Source organism: Pseudorca crassidens, chromosome 11 (assembly GCF_039906515.1).
Source record: "Pseudorca crassidens isolate mPseCra1 chromosome 11, mPseCra1.hap1, whole genome shotgun sequence".
Lineage (NCBI taxonomy): Eukaryota > Metazoa > Chordata > Mammalia > Artiodactyla > Delphinidae > Pseudorca > Pseudorca crassidens.
In genome coordinates this window covers 99,933,928-99,958,903 of record NC_090306.1, presented here as the reverse complement: position 1 = coordinate 99,958,903, position 24,976 = coordinate 99,933,928, and the positions used below count along the sequence as shown (strand labels likewise).

At 43.1% G+C, this 24,976-nt stretch overlaps 1 protein-coding gene across 3 annotated transcripts in view; it reads left to right on the top strand.

Moving 5' to 3' along the window:
• Positions 1-24,976, top strand: part of ARFGAP3 (ADP ribosylation factor GTPase activating protein 3) — a 55,069-nt gene that overhangs the window by 11,280 nt on the left and 18,813 nt on the right. For 2 of the 3 annotated variants that reach the window (XM_067698309.1, XM_067698311.1), the window contains exons 3-11: positions 3,308-3,380; positions 5,819-5,950; positions 6,955-7,038; positions 9,897-9,984; positions 13,060-13,122; positions 14,419-14,465; positions 15,048-15,190; positions 20,726-20,854; positions 21,757-21,879. In XM_067698309.1, the coding sequence (XP_067554410.1) occupies positions 3,308-3,380; positions 5,819-5,950; positions 6,955-7,038; positions 9,897-9,984; positions 13,060-13,122; positions 14,419-14,465; positions 15,048-15,190; positions 20,726-20,854; positions 21,757-21,879 (882 nt within the window). The remainder of the gene's footprint in view (positions 1-3,307; positions 3,381-5,818; positions 5,951-6,954; positions 7,039-9,896; positions 9,985-13,059; positions 13,123-14,418; positions 14,466-15,047; positions 15,191-20,725; positions 20,855-21,756; positions 21,880-24,976) is intronic. The other variant, XM_067698310.1, reaches the window with a different exon arrangement.

Below are 24,976 nucleotides of genomic sequence, written 5' to 3'. Positions count from 1 at the left end.
CTAGAGCCTGTGCTCCGCAACAAGAGAAGCCACTGCAATGAGAAGCCCACGCACCACAACAAAGGGTAGCCCCCGCTCGCTGCAACTAAAGAAAGCCCGAGCACAGCAACAAAGACCCAACACAGCCAAAAAAAAAAAGGCACATGCACCCTAATGTTCACTGCCGCACTATTTACAATAGCCAGGACATGGAAGCAACCTAAACGTCCATCAACAGAGGAATGGATAAAGAAGATGTGGTACATATATACAATGGAATATTACTTAGCCATAAAAAGGAATGAAATTGCGTCATTTGTAGAGACATAAATGGACCTAGAGACTGATACAGAGTGAAATAAGTCAGAAAGAGAAAAACAAATATCGTATATTAACACATATATGTGGAATCTAGGAAAATGGTATAGATGATCTTATTTGCAAAGCAGAAATAGAGACACAGACATAGAGAACAAACGTATGGACACCAAGGGGGGAAAGGGGGTGGTGGGATGAATTGGGAGATTGGGATTGACATATATAAACTATTGATACTATGTATAAAATAGATAACTAATGAGAACCTACTGTATAACTCAAGGAACTCTACTCAATGCTCTGTGGTGACCTAAATGGAAAGGAAATCCAAAAAAAGAGGGGAGGGACTTCCCTGGTGGCTCAGTGGTTTAGAACCTGCCTGCCAATGCAGGGGACACGGGTTCGGTCTCTGGTCCGGGAAGATCCCACATTCCACGGAGCAAGTAAGCCCGTGTGCCACAACTACTGAGCCCACGTACCACAACTACTGAAGCCTGAGTGCCTAGAGCCCGTGCTCCGCAACAAGAGAAGCCATGGCAATGAGAAGCCCATGCACTGCAATGAAGAGTAGCCCTGCTTGCCACAACTAGAGAAAGCCCCCACGCAGCAACGAAGACCCAACGCAGTCAAAAATAAATAAATAAATAAAATAAATTTTTTAAAAAAGGGGATATATGTATACGAATAGCTGATTCACTTTACTGTACAGTAGGAACTAACACAGCATTGTAAAGAAACTATATTCCAGTAAAAATTAGTTTAAAAAATGTTGTAAGGCAGATTAGCAAATTTGAGTACGTATATCCTCAATTTTAGGACTTTTAAAAATGTTGGGGCTTCCCTGGTGGTAGGGGCTTCCCTGGTGGCGCAGTGGTTGAGAGTCTGCCTGCCGATGCTGGGGACGCGGGTTCATTCCCTGGTCCGGGAGGATCCCACATGCCGCGGAGCGGCTGGGCCCGTGAGCCATGGCTGCTGGGCCTGCGCGTCTGGAGCCTGTGCTCCGCAACAGGAGAGGCCACAACAGTGAGAGGCCCGCGTACCGCAAAAAAAATAAAAATAAAAATAAAAGTTTAAAGTCAGCCCACATTCAGGTACCTATTATGTTCCTGTGCTAGGAGTTGAGAGAAAAATGTGGGACACTCCTGTCCTCTGGAACTTGCCGGTTATAACAGTGTGACAGCGTCACCACGATGATGGTAATGATGGTGGTGATGAGAATTTTAGCCATGTGGTGTTTACCATGAGCCAGGCACCTTTCAGATATTAGCTTATTTAATTTCTATGAGAGCAAAATGGATAATACTGTAATTATCCCTACTTTACAGATGAGGAAAGTAAGGTGCAGAGAGGTTAAGTAATTTCTCCAAGGCCGTACAACTCATAATGGCAGAGTTGAGATTTGCACTTTCAGGCTGCCTCCAGAGACTGTGCTGTTAGCTGCCACCCTGTGACCAAGGAGGGTGGGGATGGCACCTAACTCAACTTGAAAATGTGGTGACTAAGCAAGATCTTTCAGGGAAAGGATTTCAGAGCAAGCTATATAACTTAGTCACCTTGCTTGGTAATCAAATTCTAAAAAGAGATTTTTTTTTTTTTTTTTTTTTGCGGTATGCGGTCCTCTCGCTGCTGTGGCCTCTCCCGTTGCGGAGCACAGGCTCCAGACACGCAGGCTCAGCGGCCATGGCCCACAGGTCCAGCCGCCCCGCGGCATGTGGGATCCCCCTGGACCGGGGCACGAACCCGTGTCCCCTGCATCGGCAGGTGGACTCTCAACCACTGCGCCACCAGGGAAGCCCTAAAAAGAGACTTTTTTGTCTTTATAAGAAATCTGTTTCTTATAAAGTATGGTTTAATTTTTACTTTTTATATATTACCATGAAGGCGATTTGTCCTATGTATATGTAATAATAATATGTATTAGTATTATTATTAATCTTATGGTAGCTATTGGCTTCAAAATAACATCCTAGTATTTACGAAAGTTAAATGATACCAATAGGCAGAGAAATAAGAGAAATAGGAACGGCAGCATAAAAGACATTTTTTGGTGAATCTAAAGCTTCTTTTCTTTCTACCTTGCCCATTTTGTAAAGGGTGTTCAACCTATACCCATTTTATTTTATTTTATTTTATTTTGAGATACGCGGGCCTCTCACTGTTGTGGCCTCTCCCATTGTGGAGCACAGGCTCCGGACGCGCAGGCTCCGCAGCCATAGCTCATGGGCCCAGCCGCTCCGCGGCATGTGGGATCCTCCCGGACCGGGGCACGAACCCGTGTCCCCTGCATTAGCAGGCGGACTCTCAACCACTGCGCCACCAGGGAAGCCCAACCTATACCCATTTTAAAATGTCCACATTCCTTTCCAGTTAGTGTGGGACAAGCTAGTGTTGAATATGGGTTAGCCTTGCCTTTTGCTCATGTCTGTGGATTCAGTAGAAAGATTTCTAATATTGTCGCGCAGTCATATCTTGCTTTACGGTGATCACTTGGTGAATTACTTTTGTTAGGGACTACAATTATTGCCTTTTTCTTGCTCTGATTTGATCTTAGGTTATAGGTAAGTAGGGCATAAGGTGTCGGTGGGGGATAGGAGGCACTTGCAGTTTTCACTTAAGCAGCACTAAAACCTGAGTTTCCTCCGCTCCCTGGTGGTGGTGATGTTGAGTGACCTTGAGACTCCCTTCTACTTGATGGTAAGACTGTGAGCACCCTCCAGGCTCCTGTTAGGGGTCACACTGGACAAATCGATAGCCAACCTGAAAAAAATCCAAACAGTACATCTATTTTTTGGAGCCTTGGCTTCTAGGAAGGGTGAGAGGGGCCAGGAGTGGCTTGTGCCAACTATTGTGCACCCTGGAGTCCTAGCACCCTGGAAGCCTGTGTCACTGTTAACACAAACTTAGAATTCTTCAGGATCCGGAAGATCGAGGAAAGCTTATCCTCAGAAGTTTAGTGGCTTGATTATGGGGAAGAACAGTATTAACATTTAAGAATATTTTTTCCATTTAGATCTACAGAGTTGGATTCTAACTGGTCTTGGTTTCAATTGCGATGCATGCAAGTTGGAGGAAATGCTACTGCAGTAAGTTCATTTCAGACTTGTCGTTTTCTTCTTGTATAAATATGTGTTGCACTAGTGAAGAAGTTTAACGTTTCCATGTAAGAGTTTGGGAGGCCCTGTCGGACCTCGGGAAGACATGGGCTTAGGAGCTGGACGACCCAGCTCGCTTGTTTATCCAGAAATCTATTCAAAACCTAATAAACACGAAGCTCTGGGCTAGGATACAGTGATGAACAAGACAGATGAGACCCCGCCCTTACAGGCAGAGACAGAGAGCAAGTAAAGCAGTAAATAAACAAAGTAAAAGGTGGTGGTAAGTGATTTGAAGAAAATTAAACCAGGAAGTGATGGCATAGAGGAATTGGGAGACTTCTTTGTGATAATACAGTTCTTTAGTATCTGAGGGTGACTTTTGTACTCAGATGGAATGCTTCTAGCTTCTTTTACCTGAATTTTATTTAATTTATTAAATCTACAGATTAAAGAACCTGTTTTCCAAATCTTCAATTACAGTTTATAAATATCATGTATCAATTTATAAACTTAGTAATTTCTGTGTAAAAAATAACTTTTTAAGTGTTCAATTAATTTATAATTTTAAAAGAGCAAATTTCCTTAACCCCATTTACAAACCTAGTTAAGGATCCTCACACATTTTAAACTTCATTTACAGATTCAGTATATCTGATTTCTAGAACGCTAAACTGTCAGCCTTATAAATCTAGCCAGCAAAATCATCCTTTATATAAAATACCATCGTGTTTTTATGCCAAAATGATACAGGTTGAGTAAATAGAATTCCCTTAGACGTACCATTAAACATTCAAAGTATTGGAAATCAAATTTGTCTACATTTCAAATAAAAATTATGTCTAGCATCAATTAAATATTTAAAATTAAACCAGTAAATCTAAAATAGTAGTCTTCAAAATACCCAGACTCCCCTGGGCCAGCGCATCTCAGCGTTTTTTCATTATTGTTCCTTAAGCAGGAAAACTGAATTAATAGATGAACTTATTTTAAATCTAAGTTGGATTTAGTTTTCCCTAGTGAGAGAAATTAAATACTAAGGAATATGATTTTGTCCGGTAAGGGTGATCTTTGGAAGGCTACAAACCATTGTAATAACTAAGATTTTTTTTTTTTCCACTTTCCAGGAAACCATTTTTGCCCCTGTTGAGAATGCGTGCCTTAAGTATTTCAAGCATGTTATTAGAAACCCATACCCATTTTCATTATGTCCACAAACTTGTTCCTCAACTTAATACTGTGGGCTTGATAGTATCTGTCCTTGTTAGTTTTATAAAACTAAAACTAAACCTTCCTGGGCTGCAGAGTCCCCCACCAACTCCAGAGAGCAGCTTCCTCGTCTCAGCCAGTGGAGATGGGGCGGATGGGGTGAGGCAGGTCAGTCAGTGGTCCTTCAGCTCAAGCAGTGGGATTGGAACCATCCTGCTTGGGTTTGAGTGCCAGCTCTGCCCCTCGCTTGTCTGTGTGACGTTGAGCAAGTTGTTGAAACTCTCTGCTTCAGTTTCCCTGAGAGTCTGGCCACGAGGATTTGACGGGATGGTGCCCACAAAGGACCAGACAAGACCTAGTACATGTGGGTGCTCCGTACTGTTACTCATCCCATTGAGTTAATAAGAGGATCCCTCATGCAGGCTTTTAGAACACCTGCTTCAATTAAGATATGAATACTGTAATTCATTGTCTGTACATAGATCAGAGGTGGTTGAAAGCAGTGTCCTCTAATTGTCTAAACATCTGTTTCATCACCTTGCCTATGCTGTGGTCTCCGCTGATGAAGAAATAGTGCTCGACAAGGAGGTTAGCGTGGCTCCTGACTCGTCAAAAATTCCAATGTAAGGAGCCCCCTGGTGGCCTAGTGGGTAGGATCCCGGGCTTTCACTGCTGTGACCCGGGTTCAGTCCCTGATCGGGGAACTGAGATCCCACACGCTGCACAGCAGAACCAAAAAAAAAAAATCATCTCATATAGATACAAAGAAAAAAAGAAAAAAAATTCCAGTTTAGTGGAATCTACATTAAAGTGGGTTCCTCAAATTAAAAGTAGTCCCGAGTGGAAAGCGTCCCCCCAAATAGCACTCTGGATGATGGAGGTGGCTTAGTGGAGCAGGAGGTGGCTTAGTGGAGCAAGGAAGGGCCAGTTATTTTGTCCTGTGAGGCACATCTCATGTCCACTTTTACCAGAATGTTAATGTTACATCTGTGGAAGGTATTACCCCTTTTACAAGGAAAAATTTTATAAAAATTTAAATTTAATTTAAATTATTTAATTAAATTATTTTAATTTTAATTATTTTAATTTTAATTTAATTAAATTATTGTGGTTTTCACTAGTATTTTCAAAAAAATCCTTCATAGCATGCAGTAACGTTTTTGATCACCACGTTGGATTTAATGCAGCGATGCTGTTAACCCGCGTACTTTGCTTTGCAGTCTTCCTTTTTCCATCAACACGGGTGTGACACCAACGACACCAATGCCAAGTACAACAGTCGCGCTGCCCAGCTTTATAGGGAGAGAATCAAGGTGCTGGCCTCCCAGGCAACCCGGAAGCACGGCACTGACGTAAGCACAGCGGGTTGTGGGGGGGGGGTCTCCTTCAGAGGAACATCTGTTTCAGTAGAAAAAGTAGTTTTTACCCCAAACAGTAAAACTCGCTAGCCGGCTTCTCTTACAAGGAAACAGCGTGGAGTGGATTCTTACTATTCACAGTTCTGCTTGATAAGTTTGCTTTGAACACTGCACGAGAGTCCTGCAGCACCACCTTTGTCAGCTGATCAACACTAACCTTATTTTACCTGTGTTTCTGTTTAAAGACACCTTCTTTAGTGTGTATTGTTGACTCACTGACACTGAGCTGGCGGCCAGGGGCATCGCGGCTCGAGCTGAATGACGCTCAGCTAACTGCATCCCTGTGCTTAGGAACGCGAGGTGGCGCTTCAGCACCGTGCTCGGGACCATTGTAAACAATGGGTCCACCAACAAAAAGCACGAAAATGTGGAAAGCGTGTCAGTAAACAGCCAGCAAAAGGGACCCGTGTTTACAGCAGGAGCCGAAACAAGGAAGCAGAGCGTCGCCTTGTTCCACCTCAGCTGGGAACGTGCACCTGGGGTGACAGATTCTCTGCTGCTCTGCGTGTGTCCGTGCAAGACGGCAGATTTGGGGTCACAGGTCAATTGTAGCATGTAGACAAATTCGCAGACGTGGAATCCACAAACGATGGGGGTTGACTGTACTTTGGAACCCGCCCTTAGACGTGAAGCCCTGGCTCTTTGCTTTTCCACAAATGATGGGGGTTGACTGTACTTTGGAACCTGCCCTTAGACGTGAAGCCCTGGCTCTTTCCTTTCCGGAAATGGCTTGGGGAGCTGGCGATTGCCTTCCACAGGGTCTAGTGGCAGAAGTTACTGGATTGATGTGTTACTAAAATGTGCTCAGGGGCCCTGACTTTACAATAATGGAAAGTACAAATCTTTAGCAGACAGGCCTCCAGAAAGGGAGTGAAGAGCATTAAATAAACACTTTGAAGCAAGTGAAATGCTGAGCGCTGCATGTGTTTTTGTTCCAGCTGTGGCTTGATAGCTGTGTGGTTCCACCTTTGTCCCCTCCACCAAAGGAGGAAGATTTTTTTGCCTCTCATGCTTCTCCTGAGGTATGTGTTGCACTTCACGTAATTTTCATGTGTGCTTCTAAGGCATAACTAAAGTTATCAGCAGTAAAGTTATAAAGGGCATATATTTTAAATGTTTCAGTTAGGATATAGGCTAAGCTGCTGTAGCAAACAGCCCTGAAATGCAGTCAGGCCTGGAATAAGGTAGGAGTTAATTTCCCACCAGCAGTGCAGAGGTGGGCCGTCCAGGGCTGACAGGGTATGGATTTTGCTCTTCTCACTGTGCGGCTCCTCCCTCAGGGTGCAGAGTGGCTGCTCCAGTTCATGACCTTTCCCAGCCAGCGGGAGGAGGACAGACATTCGGGAAAGCAAGCGCCCCATCCTTTTACAATCTAGAGGTAGCACACGTCACTTCTGCTCATAGCCTGCTGGCTAGAATTCAGTCCCGTGCCCTATACCCAGCTTCGAGGGAGGCTTGAGGACGTCTTACTAGGGGTCTCCCCAGTGCAGTTCAGAGCTTTGGAACTGACAAAAGATGAAGAGAGTTTTTTGTGGTTTTTTTGGGGTTTTTTTGCAGTACACGGGCCTCTCACTGTTGTGGCCTCTCCCATTGCGGAGCATAGGCTCCGGACGCGCAGGCTCAGCGGCCATGGCTCACGGGCCCAGCCGCTCCGCGGCATGTGGGATCTTCCCGGACCAGGGCACGAACCCGTGTCCCCTGCATCGGCAGGCTGACTCTCAACCACTGTGCCACCAGGGAAGCCCATTGTTGTTGTTTTTTTAACCCAGATTTTAAGAGCGGTTTGAATCTCATTGTCCCTATTTAGCTGTGTACGTAGAACATATCTCAAGGCTATTGTGAGAATGAAATGAGTTAACACAGATAAAAGTAGCTGGTACCCAGTGCAGAGGAAGCCTTCAACAAGTGCCGTTTCATTAACCTCATCTTCGTATTCCGATAGGAGTAGTAACAACAATCCATGGTCCCTCTGTGCATTTTCCCCAATTGCTTAGATCAGGGAACATGAGGCCTGCAAAGCCTAAAGTATTTACTAACTGGCCCTTTAAGGAAGTGTACGTGACCCCTGCTTATAGCCCCAGATGTTCTGTTAGCTGCCCTGCATCTTCCAGTCCCGATGGGGAGGGGCCACCGTTTGCTTAACTGCTACTCAGTCCTTTAACTGATTTTCAAGAAAAAATTATGTAAAGTTGTATACATTGCTAAACCTTGATTTTTTTTTTGCTATTATAATTTGCACATTATGTACATGTTATCTTTGACAGAATCAGTAGTTACCAGAAATAGTTATCAAAAAAGATGGGAACAGAAAACAAAAGAGAAGCATGTGCTGTCATGATCTGCTGCTACTGTTTAATATAGAACTAGATACAGAATATCCATGATTAGTAGCTGAGAAATGTTAGCAATAGAAATGATGGGCTAAAAAGAGGAGAGAGATGAACAGTTTGGTGTGGATTAGAGTTGGAGATATTAGTATGAATTCATGTTCATTTTAGTGTCTCTCTGTCTTTATGTATCTATATGCACACGCACGTGCACACACACACACACACACACATACACATGATGGAGAACTAATTGCAGATACGTGTGTACACACAGGTTAGTACACACAGATATATGACCTAGCTCTGTCCACTGAGAGGCCTAGAGACAGTGACACCCCAGGACAACAGGCACACCCAGCACCCACACCTTGGTTTCTAAATGCTGTTTTCCAATGGAAGGACCCAGGGCTGCCTTTGGAGAGATGGCCGATTCTAGGACTGGGGCTGCTGCGGCAGATAAGCCTGGAGCGCCCTATGGTGCTAGAAGAAAGGAAGTGCTAGGAGGCCGGGCAGGGTGAATGGACGAGGACATGTCTGAAGGACTCGGGAACCAACCTGGAAGAGGTGCCGGTGGTCAGAGCTGGAACTATTTGAACAACAAAATAATGATAGTATTGGACTATAATCCAAAGAATAAATAAATATCCATACTAATATAAATGGATGATTGCATAAAGAAATGGAGGGAAAGGACAGTCTTCCTTACAGAAAATTCCAAACCATGCATATACCTCTCCACCCTTCTGGAGGTGGGGCTTAACCCCCCTCGCCTTGCATGTGGACTGGACTTAGTGACGCTTCCCAGGACTAGAGGATGGAAAGGGGAAACCGGTAACTTTACAGGGAAAAGACTGCCAGGCGCCAGCCTAACCAAGTGAAAAAGATTGGCATCACTAGTGCACAGTCGTGTTGACATGAGGCACTGAGGGGGCACCTCCTCTCTGCTGTTCTTCCCCCAGACCTAGTCTAATCACAAGAAAACATCAGACAAACTCAAAGTGAGGGGCATTCTACAAAATACCTATCAGTACCCTTCAAAAGTTTCAAGGTCCTGAAAAGCAAGGAAAGACTGAGAAACTGTCACAAAGCAGAGCAGACTGCGGAGACGTGACGAATGCAGCGTGGGGTCCTGACTGGGTCCTGGAACAGAAAAGAGACACTGGTGGGAAAACTGGTGAAACCCAAATAAAGTCTGGAGTTTAGCGAATACTGTACCAGCGATGACTCTTCGCTTTGACAAATGTACCCTGGGTATTTTAACATCAGAGGAAGCTGGGTGAAGAGTCTATAGAAGCTTTTATCTTTGCAACTTTTGTGTAAGTCTGAAATTATTGCGTAATACAATTTTTATTTAAAGAAAAGGAGGAGAAATAAGGAATTTGAGCATGGAAACAGAGACTTAAGAACAGGTATATTTTAATATCTTATCCTTCCTTCCCACTAATCCAGGTAGGAAGGTGACTGTTTAAATTACTAGGTTTTTCCCCCGTTATTTGTTTTTTATGACTTTTCTTGCTTAGCTGGTAACGACTTTTCTCCCCTTGCTTCAGGTGAGCGGCACAGGGTGGACATCAGCACAACCAGAACCATCTTCTTTAACACCAGGGAACGTGGACGCTCCTCCAGCAAACAATGAAGGTAGTGCTGAGACCCGCCCTGTAGTGCTGTCCTGTGCTTCACTGGCATCTGTGGAACTACTAGAAAATGAGAATCTTGCATTTGCTAGGGAAAGATGCCCATGGTCAGTTATAAAGTGGGGAGAAAAGATTACTGAACACAGAATATGATCTCATTTTTATAAAAAAGAGAACCCAAATCACACACACAGTTAACACCAAATTGTTCACTGGAGAATGAAATTACTGAGGATTTTTACTTTCAACTTGCTACAGTTTGGGGTTTTTTTTAAATTTCATTTTATTTCATTGATTTTTGGCTGCGTTGGGTCTTCGTTGCTGCGCGCGGGCTCTCTCTAGTTGCAGCGAATGGTGGCTGCTCTTCGTTGCGGTGCACAGGCTTCTCATTGCGGTGGCTTCTCTTGTTGTGGAGCACTGGCTCTAGGACGTGGGCTTCAGTAGCTGTGTCACATAGGCTCAGTAGTTGTGGCACACGGGCTCTAGAGCAAAGGCTCAGTAGTTGTGGCTCCCGGGCTTCAGTAGTTGTGGCTTGCAGGCTCACTAGTTGTGGTGCACGGGCTTAGTTGCTCCGTGGCACGTGGGATCTTCCCGGACCAGGGATCGAACCTGTGTCCCCTGCATTGGCAGACGGATTCCTAACCACTGCACCATCAGGGAAGCCCCCTAATGTGAATATTCTAACTCTTACAAGTTATTAGCATAAAACACCTTCTGAGATTGAAGGTTACCTGCCACGGGAGGTTTAGTAACCTCTGAAGTTCAGATGTCTCCGTTTGTTTACTAACAGAAAGCTAAGGGAACTGAATGCAGACCAAGATGTTTTCTTGGAAATCTCTCAGAAGCTGCGTCCCTAGCTGATGAATTTCCCCTAAAAGGTTTTACTGTTTGGAATCCTGCCTCCTTTTGCACCTGCAACAACACTTTCCTCTCTCTTCTCCATCTAGAACTTTTCTTAAGCTGTGGTTAGTTAGGGAGACTTGTCGTCTCAAGGCTTAACCCAGAATTTCATGTGTTAGCATCGGGTGCAAGGTACAGTCTCAACTAAATGTAAGGGCCACGCAGTGAAAACGAGAGAACAGAAGAACTTTAACAAATAGAATATGGGGCCTGCAATGCTCTGCTTCTGTGTTGTTATTCACTGCTGTTCCTACAGTGCCCGGAGCAGTTCCTGGCCCAGAGTGAGTAATCAATAAATGTAGAATCAGTTCTCTTTCTACAGATTGGCATTATTCTCACTCATTCTGCTTTTGCCTATTTAAATGCCTTCACTAGAGTTTACCTTTTAAAAAATGTATAAAAATAAAATACTTGAGTTTACTCTAAACCACTGTTGGGCCTGCTAATTTTTTTAGAATAGCTTTATTGAGATATAATTTGCACGCCATAAGAGTCACCCTTTAAAGTATGCAATTCAGTGGTTTCTAGTATGTTCACAGGGTTGTGCTACCATCAGTACTATCTAATTTGAGAACATTTTCAGCAGCCCAGAGAGAAACCCCTACCCACTAATAGTCACTCTCCATTCTCTCCTTGTCCCAGCCCCTGGCAACCACTAGCCCGCTTTCTGTCTCTAAGGATCTGCCTAGTCTGGACATTTCATATATATGGAATCATACTCTGTGTGGTCTTTTGTGACTGGCTTCTTGTGCTTAGCATAATGTTTTCAAGGTTCATCCATGTTGTAGCATGTATCAGTATTTCATTTCTTTTTATGGCCAAATGATAGTCCACTGCATGGATATATTACATTTTGTTTATCCATTTTTAACGTAATAAATAAAATTAAGTTAAAATAACATTTTTAAAATAAAAATTTTAATAGAGTTCCTAACCAGAATCGTTTTGTTTAGATCAACTAGCAAACAGAGCAGATCTCTCGGCAACTGAAAATTTAGGTTTCTGTCACTGATATAATTGGTATTAGAATTTCCAAATGTTAACATATATTGGGTGTATAGTCCACATATGTACTTGGTATCTCAGAACAGTTTACTTTATAAAGCATTTTTTAAAATTAATTTATTTATTGTATTTATTTTTGGCTGCATTGAGTCTTTGTTGCTGCGCGCGGGCTTTCTCTAGTTGCAGCGAGCGGGGGCTACTCTTCGTTGCGGTGCGCGGGCTTCTCATTGCGGTGGCTTCTCTTGTTGCGGAGCATGGGCTCAGTAGTTGTGGCACTCGGGCTCAGTAGTTGTGGCTCGCGGGCTCTAGAGCGCAGGTGCATGGGCTTAGTTGCTCCGTGGCATGTGGGATCTTCCCAGACCAGGCTCGAACCCGTGTCCCCTGCATTGGCAGGCGGATTCTTTTTCTTTTTTTTTTTTTTTGAATTTTTGAATTTTATTTATTTTTTTATACAGCAGGTTCTTGTCAGTCATCCATTTTATACATATTAGTGTATACATGTCAATCCCAATCTCCCAGTTCATCCCACCACCACCACCACCACGCCCTGGCCCCCCACTTTCCCCCCTTGGTGTCCATACGTTTGTTCTCTACATCTGTGTCTCTATTTCTGCCCTGCAAACCGGAGGCGGATTCTTAACTACTGGACCACCAAGGAAGTCCCTCAGAAGAGTTTACTTTAAAACACCAGTCCATGGGACTTCCCTGGTGACGCAGTGGCTAAGACTCCGTGCTCCCAATGCAGAGGGCCCGGGTTCCATCCCTGGTCGGGGAACTAGATGCCACATGCGTGCCTCAACTAAGAGTTCTCATGCCACACCTAAGGAGCCCACATGCCGCAACTAAGACCCATCGCAACCAAATAAATAAATAAATAAATAAATAAAGTAAAATAAAACACTGGACCATAAGGTAGAATTCCAAATGATATTAATTAGGGAGACCAATAACATTTTTATTCTACAAAGCAACTGGATACAAAATATACTTCTGTTTTAATGGACTTTTAAAATTCTTAAAATGATAAAATAGAATATGTAGCTAAAAAGAAAAGGCAGTCATTGACAGAATTGGATAAGATTCGTAGTACTGAGCAAGTTGAGTGTATTATATATTCAAAAGCACATTTGATGAGTCTATATTCTGCGTTAATATCAATATTTTCAACTTTCAGGTGGACCAGAACAAGGACCAAGTGTGGAAGGTCTTAATGCACCAACAAAGGCTGCTCTAGGTGGTATGTGTTACCCTGTACTGGGATTTAGAGAGTGAGATTAACTAAGAAAATAATGAATCCTGTCTTTACATTCCGCCTAGAACTTCAAATGTAATGAGATTTATTTAAGCAGAAATGCTGTTCTGTTTCGGCCAGCTTGGTGACTGTGAAATGCAGCAGCCTCTGTACCCAGCGAAGGTTGCTCTTGATGCTTTTCATTTGCTGGTCTATGTCCCAGCATAAGCAGAGGTCAGAGCAGCCAAGTCATTGCTAGCTACTCAAGAACTCTTAGCATTTTCTTGTCTTTCTGATTTTATCGTAGGTGAACTTCATTTCTAATTTTTCATTATTGGGGAAATACAATCTGAAATTAGTGCATAGTACACTGTATTAATTGGAAAGCAACTGCTTTGGTGAAAAATAACTAAACTATTAGAAATGTTCCAGATATTTTCGTCATGTATTTATAATAGACTTGTAGGAGATTGGGAGCAGATTATGTGACTACCGCAGTACAAATCTAAAAGAAAGTGATGAAAAGGAGAATTTCCATGGATGGCTTTTTCATACTTGAAATGTAGTGAGTTTATTCCCTCATTAGGACTAAAAGTTTTAATCTTTGTTGTTTGTGGTTTTATGCTATCTTTTTCCTGTTAAAGCACATTCTCACTTTGTAAGAAAATAATTTTTAGTCTTACTGGGTCTCTTTTACATAATTCTAAACACAGAATATGTAATCTATGATTAAAATTTACCCAGAAAACAATTTTTAAGAAACGTTATCTAAAAGCATCATATATTTTTGTGCAATTTAGAATGTAATGCTACCAAAATAATAGAGTGTTTTATATTTCTTATTAGTTAATATGATAACATAAATCAGAGTGGAAAGCACTTCACTGCTTTAGTTGTATACATAATGCCTGGCTAACTTTCTGCTTTAAAACAATTTTGAAATTTGTTGAAGAGTAGAGATTAATAGGAGGGTTTGTTCTAATGTAATATGAAATGCTCCTGAAGAAAATAGTGAATGGGGCAAACTCAGTCTCTTTATTTCTCTTCAGTGGGGTGTCCCAAGAACATATGTAATCTCTGAGTTTGGATACTACGTGGAAATACTGAGGACTCTATTTTGATAAAGCTCTGTTCATGTAAAGCACACTCGTATACTTCTGGATGACAAACTAATGTGGAAAATGTTATAGTCTCTTAAATAATAAAATACAGTATCTTAGAATTTTAAAAAATACACTGAAAATATACACTGAAATTATATATTTCCATTGGTCTGACTTTCTACTTTTTATTTTTTGACAGAGGTTTCCTCTATCATAAAAAAGAAACCAAATCACGCTAAAAGAGGAGTGAGTATTATGTATAAAATATCTGGTAGTTCAGCTCTAAAATGGCTCATGCACTCAGAAAAGCCACCTTTGTCATTTTCCTTTTATTTTGAGCCGTATCATAATGAATGTGGCTTTGATAAAAAGCTTGTTTTGTTCAATGAGGGGATGTTATACTTAGTGAAGATTTTCTAGAACGAGTGTTTAACATTTCTCTGTCAATGACAAAATTCTGAAAAAAATCAACAAAGGCTCCCTGGGAGTTTCTGTCATGGTTACGGTTCTAAAAGCAGTGCTGTCTGGTGAGGCTGGGCGGGTTGTCATTGGTTGAATGTTGCGATGCCGTGATTCCTTTCAGAGCCCCTGCTCTGGAGGCAGGTGCGGGCTTTGAGTCCCGACCTCATCACTTGCCGGCTGTGGGATCTTGGTTGAGTCACTTAACTGGCAGGAGCTTCAGGTCCTCATCCATCACCCGGGGATGGAGACAGTGCTGGCCTCATAGAGTCGTGAGGAACAAGTAATAACCCTCGATAAATGTTAGCTTTTGTTGCAAACGTTTTCAAACAGTTTGGGTAGAATGTAATCTTATACTGTATCTTCTAGCTTGGGGCCAAAAAAGGAAGTTTGGGAGCCCAGAAACTGACGAATACGTGCTTTAATGAAATTGAAAAACAAGCCCAAGCCGTAGATAAAATGAAGGAACAGGAAGACCTTCTGGCCAGGGCGGCACCTAAGGAAGAATCGATGTAAGTTTGATTGGGTCATAGTAATATGTTTCTGAGATATGCTTTCCAAATGCCATTTATTCTTACATACGTGTGTGAGGAGGATAATGCAAAATTCAGTTTTATGATAACGAAAACTGCATGGACGTGTAGGTTAGAAGGGGAGAGACCAGGGGAGAAGGAGGCAGTCGCCATTTCCGGTTGAAGCTGTGCAGACAGGATTGGGATGGGGTCGCGGGGAGGGAGAGACAGAAGCGCTCAGGAGGTACTTATGCAGGAAGGACGCTCAGCATCGTCTGTCATCAGGGAAATGCAAGTCAGAGCCCCAGGGAGATGCCACTTCACTCAAGGTAGCTGTAATCAAGAAGACAGACAGCAAGTGCTGGCAAGAATGCAGAGAAACTGGAGCCCTCGTGCTTTGCTGGTGGTAGTTACCACATGACCCAGCAGTTCCACCCCTCAGTGTATTCTCAGAGAAATTAAAATATGCCCGTGTAGCCACACCAGAACTTGTACATGTGTTCATAGCAGCATTAATCCCTATAGCCAAAAAGTAGAAATAACCCAAATGTCCATCAGGTAGTGAATGGATAAACAAAACGTGTATGTCCGTACAATAAAATATTATTCGGCCATAAAAAGGAATAAAGTACCGACACGTGCTGCAACATGGATAGATCTTAAAATGTTTATGCTAACAAAGAAACTGGCCACAGAAGACTGCATATTGTATGATCCCTTAGAAATGGAATGTCCAAATTAGGCAAATCCAGAGACAGAAGGCAGACTAGTGGTTGCCAGGGGCTGGGGGCAGGGGAGAGAACGCGGTGTGACCGCTAATGGGTGGGGGTTTCTTTTGGGGGTGATGAAAATGTTCTGGAATTAGATAGTGCTGATGGTGGCAGCCTTGTGAATATGCTCAACTGAATGGTGTACTTGAGAAAGGGGGATTTTATGGTATGTGAATTATATCTCAGTAATGAAGAAAAGTGTTTATAAGGTGAAGCCCCGTTGAACTGGGTGACTAAGTTCTAATTGTATGATGGAAGGTTGTGGGTATGGTGGCATCTGCAGAGCTTTTGAGGCTGGATCTTGAAGGAGTCTCAGAGTCAGACTTGGCACGGGGCCAGGGGAGAAGGAAGAGCCTAAGAGAATGAAGAAGAGGGAATCCAGGCGGTGGCACTGGGGTCCTTCCTGGATTGGGGACGTTGCAATGATGCTGGGGATCGCCCTGAAGTCAGGCGGGCAGTTTTACATCACATCTGAGGGGAGTGCTGTGAAGAAGGGTGTGCTTTGGAAAGCGCGTTTGGTGGCGATATCCAGGACAGAAGGAACGGGAAAAAACTGAAGGCCAGGAGGCCAGACTGGAGACTTGTTTTAGGTAGATACTTAAGGTTCCTGGGAGGTTTTCATTTGTGTTGAGAACAGAAGGGACACATGGCCATCTGGAAAGTGCCCGTGACTGGGCATAGAGGATGGTAAGGAGAGAAGAGAGGAAAGGCGACTTGGAGTCCTGTTTTGTATGCATGTTTATTTTATTTATATGGTGTTTTCTCTTACTTTCACGTGCATCTGTTTTAGCTTGAGTTAATTACTACAGGCTGCCTAACGAAGAAAATACTTTATGAGGTTGTTTTGCGGATTCCTTTAGTTAATTCTCATTAAAGTGCATCGAACAGTGCCTGGCACATAGTAAGTGCTCAACCAGTGTCATTTCTTGCTGTTGATGCTCAGAGGACCATACGATAAGCCGGATAATTTGAAATTGCTAGTTATTCCTCACTGTCCTTTAACTCACAGAACCTAGGGGGCAGCACTAAACTGTATTTGGGTAAAATGTGACCTGAAATGCTCTTTGTGAGGTTTGCTCTGAGTTCTCACAGACTTCACTTTGATGTCTCTGACTTAGCTAGGCTTTTTGACACTGGGCAAGGGGGAAGGTTAAATCTGAGTATGGTTGGGACTTCCCTGGTGGCGAAGTGGTTAGGAGTCCACCTGCCAGTGCAGTGGACACGGGTTCGAGCCCTGGTCCGGGAAGATCCCACATGCCGCGGAGCAACTAAGCCCGTGCGCCACAACTACTGGGCCTGCGCTCTAGAGCCCGCGAGCCACAACTACTGAGCCTGCACTCTAGAGCCCGTGAGACACAACTACTGAAGCCCGCGCGCCTAGAGCCCGTGCTCCGCAACAAGAGAAGCCACCGCAATGAGAAGCCCGCGCACCGCAACGAAGAGTAGCCCCCGCTCACCACAACTAGAGAGAGCCCACGCACAGCAACGAAGACCCAATGCAGCCAAAAATAAATAAATAAAAAAAATTTAAGAAAATAGTTTAAAAAAAATATGGGTATGTTTGAAAGCAGGCTCTGTCCAGATTGCTTGTGCCTGAGGTTTTCCCAGAGAACGTGTGAAATCCCCGCCTGATCAGAACAGGAGACGTGGAATACAGGGAGCAGCAGCTCCCTTCCTGTAGGCCAGGTGGACAGAAGCTAGCATGTTACTACTAGAAACAACGCCAGCCTCAACGTGTCTCTCATTAGGACCATTCAGTACAGCATAAAAGCAAAGATGCAGGTCATGGGGTATTTATGAACTGGACTTGGGAACCTAGTTTGACCCCTTTCATGGCCTTGTTCAGAACAGCTGCACCACCATGCCCTAATCACCGTCCTGCCGCTCAGACACATCACAGCTCAGTTTCACCAAACTAGCGCTGTGCCAGCTATGAGGAAGTGCCCAAGCTTTATGTTAGTCTTCTGCAAGTTCACTTTTTTTTTTTTTTCGCGGTACGCGGACCTCTCACTGTTGTGGCCTCTCCCGTTGCGGAGCACAGGCTCCGGACGCGCAGGCTCAGCGGCCATGGCTCACGGGCCCAGCCGCTCCGCGGCATGTGGGATCTTCCCGGACCTGGGCACGAACCCGTGTCCCCTGCATCGGCAGGCGGACTCTCAACCACCGCGCTACCAGGGAAGCCCTGCAGGTTCATTTTTTTAATGGCTGTAAATAAAGTTATTTCAGTTCAATCAGCTCTCAGGAGCGGTATCATTTCTTGTGTTGTCGGACTGCGAAACTCAACTATCCATGCAGTAGCCTGAGCCTCGCCTGGCGGTCTCTGGGCCCATCCTCAGAGGCGTCTGTGTGCGCAGTTGGTAGAAAGAGTAAGAAGATACAGTGGTGCCGCTGGAGCTGCTCTCTTGCTGACCTGAGTGTCTGGCCAGCCCTCCCCTGAGCTGAGCTGGTACTGGAAGGGCTTCTGTGGGTCTGAGAAGCTTGGAGTCCTGGCTTCCTTATTCCATTAGTGCTTCCAGGGCCTGGCTGTTAAAAGTGCACACTTTTAATGGAGGATAGACCCAATCGTACGTCAAGTACCCCAAGAAGGAAAACTTCCCCATCTCATACCATCCCTATCCATTCATCTCCAGAAGACTCTGTTACCACAGTTCTACTGATTTTAAACAGATCTATTGTTTTCCTCCAAAATTTATACTTGAAAGAGTATATTATATTTTCCAAGTAATAAAGTGGGTATGTTACCATTACCTGATCTGTAGGAATAATAGTAAAGAAAACCAACTGCCAGATGAAAACAAAACAGAAATCCTGCTTGACTCACAGCAAAAGCAAGATGATTTTTTCCTAGTAAGAAATTCTGTCGTCATTCCCTTTTACTACAGAGAAATGTATTTATATCATTATGGAATTTATACAGTGCCTTTCTTACAAGGAATTCGTGACGTTTTACACAATTTTATAAAATGGATGATAGCTTAGAAATCCTGATAAGGTAGGTATATCATTTTTCAAGGCCCTGAAATTTTGTTGCTATTTTACTAATATGATAATTTACTCTTGTAATTGTTAATATAGGCCTGGTTTTCTTTATGAAAAATTAAGTATTTATAGCATTTTTGGAAATCTGAGAGTGAGAGACAGCGTTTTATTCGTCATTTCTCACCTGGGTGCATTATTTGTCACAAATATTTGAGAGATAGGCGATGAGTATCCGGCTGGTGGTACAGAGGAAACTATTGGCTGAGAAATGACAACTCCAATTTTTTTTTCTTTTTTTTTTTTAGTTTTTATCGGAGTGTAGTTGGTTTACAATGTTGTGTTAGTTTTAGGTGTACAGCAAAGTGAATCAGTTATACATATACATCTATCCACCCTTGTTTAGATTCTTTTCCCATATAGGCCATTACAGAGTATTGAGTAGAGTTCCCTGTGCTCTACAGTAGGTCCTTATTCGTTATCTATTTTATATATAGTACTGTGTATACGTCAATCCCAGTCTCCCAGTTTATCCCTCCCTGCTCCTTAACCCCTGGTAACCGTAAGTTTGTTTTCTACATCTGTAACTCTGTTTCTGTTTTGTAGATAAGTTCATTTGTACCCTTTTTTTAGATTCCACGTATAAGCTATATCATATGATATTTGTCTTTCTCTGTCTGACTTACTTCACTCAGTATGACAATTTCTAGCTCCATCCATGTTGCTGCAAATGGCATTATTTTGTTCTTTTTTATAGCTGAATAGTATTCCATTGTGTGTGTGTGTGTGTGTGTGTGTGTGTGTGTGTGTGTGTGTGTGTGTGTATATACATCTTCTCTATCTATTCCTCTGTTGATGGACATTTAGGTTGCTTCCATGCCCTGGCTATTGTAAATAGTGCTTCAATGAACATTGGGGTGCATGTATCTTTTCAAATTATGGTTTTCTCCAAATATATGCCCAGAAGTGGTATTACTGGAGATAACTCCATTTTAAATGCTCTCAGAGCCTGATTACATAAAGAGACCCTACAGGAAATTTTCTTGTAAACTGAAGAACCCTTTTGCAGTGAAGTAATCCCTTCTTAATTTATCTATTTGTTAAGTCAAATTTGTATATATATATATATATATATATATATATATATTTTTTTTTTTTTTTTTTTTTTTTTTTTTTTGCGGTATGTGGGCATCTCACTGCTGTGGCCTCTCCCGTTGCGGAGCACAGGCTCCGGACGCGCAGGCTCAGCGGCCATGGCTCACGGGCCCATCTGCTCTGCGGCATGTGGGATCTTCCTGGACCAGGGCACGAACCCGTGTCCCCTGCATTGGCAGGTGGACTCTCAACCACTGCGCCACCAGGGAAGCCCTTGTATATATTTTTTATCTTAAACCAGAGCAGACCAACGAGACTAACCTTGTACTTTTGATATGTAATGTTGAAGTATAGTAAAATATTGGTCCAAGTAAGAAATTCTGCTTTTTACTATCCTTTAGAGAGATAATTTCAGTATACATCATGTTATGACATGATAATAAGTGATATAAACTAGAACAGCAATGTAAGTCCAGCAGCAACCAAAAAGTATCTGTAAACTCATTCAGAGTTTCTTGAGCATCTACTCAAAAAAGACCTTTACCCCCCAAAAAATGCCGACTTGCCTTCATAATCGTTAATTATGGAAAGCAGCATGAAGCTACAAGTAGAGTGATATGTTTAATGTTCTTCGTAGTTTAACTCAAGAACAAGAATTAAAGCTAAGTTAAGGAGCATTTGGTTTTTCTGGCAGTGTGTCGTCATTACGATTAGCCTATAAAGATCTTAATATTCAGATGAAGAAAGATGAAAAGATGAACATGAGTGGCAAAAAGAAGGTGGAATCAGAGAGACTTGGCATGGGATTTGGAAACTGCAGAAGGTATGTAAGACTCTGCTTTCTTGGATTTCAGAATTTAAACTAGTTTGCTAATCATGAACGGATTTTCCTTGTTAATTTCAACTTCAGAACTGTTTTCTCATTACTCACTTTCTTCAGTTGTTTTGCTTTGCTCTAATACAGTCCGCCCACAGCCCTCTGTACCCACAGGTTCTGCATTTGCAGATTCAACCAACTGGGGATTGAAAATGTTTGGGGGGGGGATTCCAGAAAGTTCTAAAAAGCAAAACTTGAATTTGCTGCATATACCACTCTTAGGGGCAACTATTTACATAGTATTTACATTGTATTTGCAATTATTTACGTAGCATTTACATTGTCTTAGGTGTTATTAGTAATCTAGAGATGATTTAAAGTACAAAGGAATACTGTGGATTTTTTTTATCTGCTGGGGTCCTGGAAGCAATCCCCCTCAGAAGCCGAGGGACAGCGGTGTTCACTATAGCATGAAAAATTCCAAATTTGATTCTTAGGTAAAAGGAAATCGGTCTGACTTGTCATTAAGTGGATGCCATAAACATAACTGATATATGTGACTGTATTTTGTATAATTAGTTACAGGCCTCACTAAAGTCCAGTATTTTTCAATGCTTACACCAAAACAATATTTTTTTATTGCTCATGTTTTTAACCCCACTAGTAAGTATATTTTTATTGAGAGTGTAAATTAAAACATTCATGGGAATTCCCTGGCGGTCCAGAGGTTAGGACTCCACACTTCCGCTGCTGGGGGCCCGCGGTTCGATCCCCGGTCGGGGAACTAAGATCCCAGAAGCTGCGCGGCGAGGCCAAAAAAAAAAAAAAAGATTCGTTCTTTGGTGAACACGCAAGTGTCCTCGTGAACTAATATTATTCTTTTCTATTTTATTCTCTATTTTCTCCAGTGGTATTTCACATTCAGTGACTTCAGATTTGCAGACCATTGAACAGGAAACGCCAATCCCAGCGAAACCAAGAAAAAAGTATAGCGACGACAGTGATGACTTGCGTTTTACTTCCAGCTCAAGGTAACCTGGTAGAAATCATCTTTAAAGTGTCTTTTTGAAAAGCAGTGATCACTATGGACTCACGAGTTTATTTGCGTTAGGAACAAACACAAATCAGTGTACTTCATTGTTTTTAAAAGCTTTGGCTGGAGTCAAGGACGTCCTTTGGAAAAAAATCGGGGTAACCCCCTTTAGTGGATGATGTTTGCTAATACTGAAATGTTTGATAATAAAATCTGCACCCCGGAGTTAAAATTAGAGGTGGGAAAGTTGTATTTATCTAAAATGTGAAATTGGAGAAATATGCAGAATCCCAAAGGTGTATGTTAAGCTGTTCAGTCTTATTCCAACAGTTGGAATATTTCACAGCTGCGCCTTCAGCAGCTTCTTTTGTTTTCAGGATACCAGCTTCTGGAGTCTCCAGTTGGCAGGATAGACTATTAAATAAACGCTCTTTGTGTGTGCATTTTTATGAATGTAAAACACTGTTGCTTTCAGAGGGGCGTCCCGGGATAAAGCCTAGGCCCCGTCCTTCAGCGCTCCCCATCCGACGGGGACAAGTTGCCTAACTCCAGCGTGAAGCTGACCATGGAGAGGCCGTGCTTCAGGTTCAAGCCACTGCAGAGGCCGAAAACAAGTTTAACTTGAATTGACTCACTCTGTGCGGTTCCTCCCAGAACCTGATCAGCACAGGGCGGCCTGCTTCACAGGCACCAAGTAAACTTGGGGTGTCAGGAGGTGGGCACCAGCTGGGAAGCTGGGCGACCTGGACTCGAACCCTGGCCCTGCCACTTACTGACTGTGTGATCTGGGCTGAGCTCTGTAACCTCCCTGTGCTACAGCTTCTTCATCTGTAAGTTAGGGACACCAGCAGTGCCAACCTTTCAGGGTGTGCAAGGGTTAAATGAGTTAATACAGAGCACTGGGAATAGTGCTGTCATGTTTAGCTGCTATTATTATATAGAAACTCAGTTCAGGAGATGTGTGACTCAGTCTAAACGTTTAATTACTATTGTTAGATACTTAAATTAACCTCATTGAGGGCCACCTTCAAGTTTGGAGTTCGGGGAAATTGAATGTGTGCCCATCAGTAATGGGCGGTCCTTACAAGGAGACGCCATCACTCACTCACATCTCAAAGGGCATTACTGTTGTCTGGCAATTACACAGGCTTGAAGCGTTTTCATATACATAACAGATATAAATATATGTTAACTAATTAGAATCTAATCCTGAAATTCTGTAGTCTCCTGTCAAAGTTCATAGGTAAGGAATTGTAATACAGAGAACTATCTTTAAATCATTCTGCTAGCATAGCTTCACATTACTTCAAGTCCAGATATTTAACCCCCAGAAAAGTTAGTAGTTTAGAGGTGTTCCCTGGCAGTGCTTTCAGAGACAGGGTGGTTTGATGTTTGCTGCTTGTGAGTAACCTGTATAACATACTGGGTTTCAGGTTACTTAGAGGTAACTTCCAAATCATGCCTTTTAAAGTATTTAAATACATTTTCTACAGGCTAAAATTAAATGCCTAACTTGATTTGAAGGCTGCATGTGTGTCGGATGTGCACACTAGATGAGAGGAGGATGTGTCCGGGTCAAGAAAACTCCCAGTGGTGCAGGGTCTACACTCGCCTGCTTGGCTTCTCCACAAAGCCTTTTTGATTATTTCACTTCTCATTACAACTCCTATGCAGAGGAGAGCATAGGCAAGTAAAGGAAGTAGGTTTCCAGCTCCATGAGTGGTGCCGCTTGGTCACAGGGTTGGAAGGAGAGGTGGCTGCGGGTGAGGACGGGCCCTGGGGGGCAGCTGGGGAGCCTTGCTCCTGGGGGGCTTCCTCTGCCCGTTGGGAGCTTTAGGAATCCTGTTGGCCTCCCTCTCCAAAAGCTTAGTCAAAAGACTTAGCCCTAAAGGCCTTCGTTGCTATGGAACAATTATTTATGGTTTGAAACCGGGGAGCAGATGGCGTTTTTATGTTGACCGCACTTACTGGATTCCTGCCAGAGACCTTGGTGTGTTGTTTATCATCACCTGCAGGTTGTCTAATGGGAACGTAAACGCCTCTGCTGGTCCTCCTTATGGTAGCTACTATTGGTAGAACAATACTTACTTTGGCAAATGAAGTCAAATAAACACGGACTCTCGGAAAGCAGGCGTATTCCATGAAGAGCTCTCATTGCTTCCAAATAATTCATTAGCCCATTAGAGCTTGAATATTATGAATTATGAAAGAGTACTGTTTCTATTAAAAATAAGACCAACCATATCTTGGGGATTTGTTTTTTTGTTTGTTTTTTTGAGTTCCATTGTTTCCAGGATATAAACAATGTAATTATATATTGAGTACCAAATAATGAAACTAGAACAACTTGTTCAGCCTTATAAAGCCAGTGTGGCCTTCAGTGGAACAGACAGTTGTCTATAGCTGTAAGTCAGATATGTGCTATTAGGGTGCTCTTATCAAGGGATTGTAAGGAATGTTTTCAGGTTGGGTGAAGACAGACTGGGAGGGCGAAAATAAAAATGAAATGTATTAAGAACAAGGATCTAGAAATCAAAACATTAGAAAGTCAATAAAGATTTGGAGATCCGGGGCAGCTGTTGTGTTTCCGAGGAAAGACAGGTGCCCCACAGCCATTGGTGGATGCCCGTCCTCCACCGCATCCTCCCTGGTGCATCGGGAGGCCCTCCCGCACTGCGTACACCATGTAGGAGCACAGGGAGCCTCGCTGGTGAGTGGTGGGAAGGGCACCCTCCCCGCCGCAGTGCAGAGAATACGACGTAACGGGCTCCTGCTCATCAGTAGGACCCTAGCAGAATGGCTTTCTCTCTCCTGATTTTTTAATTGTCCAGTCATTAAAAAAAAAAAAAAAATCCGATGGCCCTACATTCCAGGATAAGCACTTTGGCTTATCGGAATGAAGAATATTCCCTTAGAGTGATACTAAATTCAAAAAGTCCTGAGTACCAGTGCCTCAGAGTTGTGAAGGGCCTGGAAGTTCCACCCACCTCCATCCAGTGCTCACCCCCACCCCACCACAGAGCTCTCCAGGAGACAACTGCAGCCCCTTAGCACTCCTTCCCCTCCCCTCCCTTCTCCCCCTTCCCTCCCTCCTC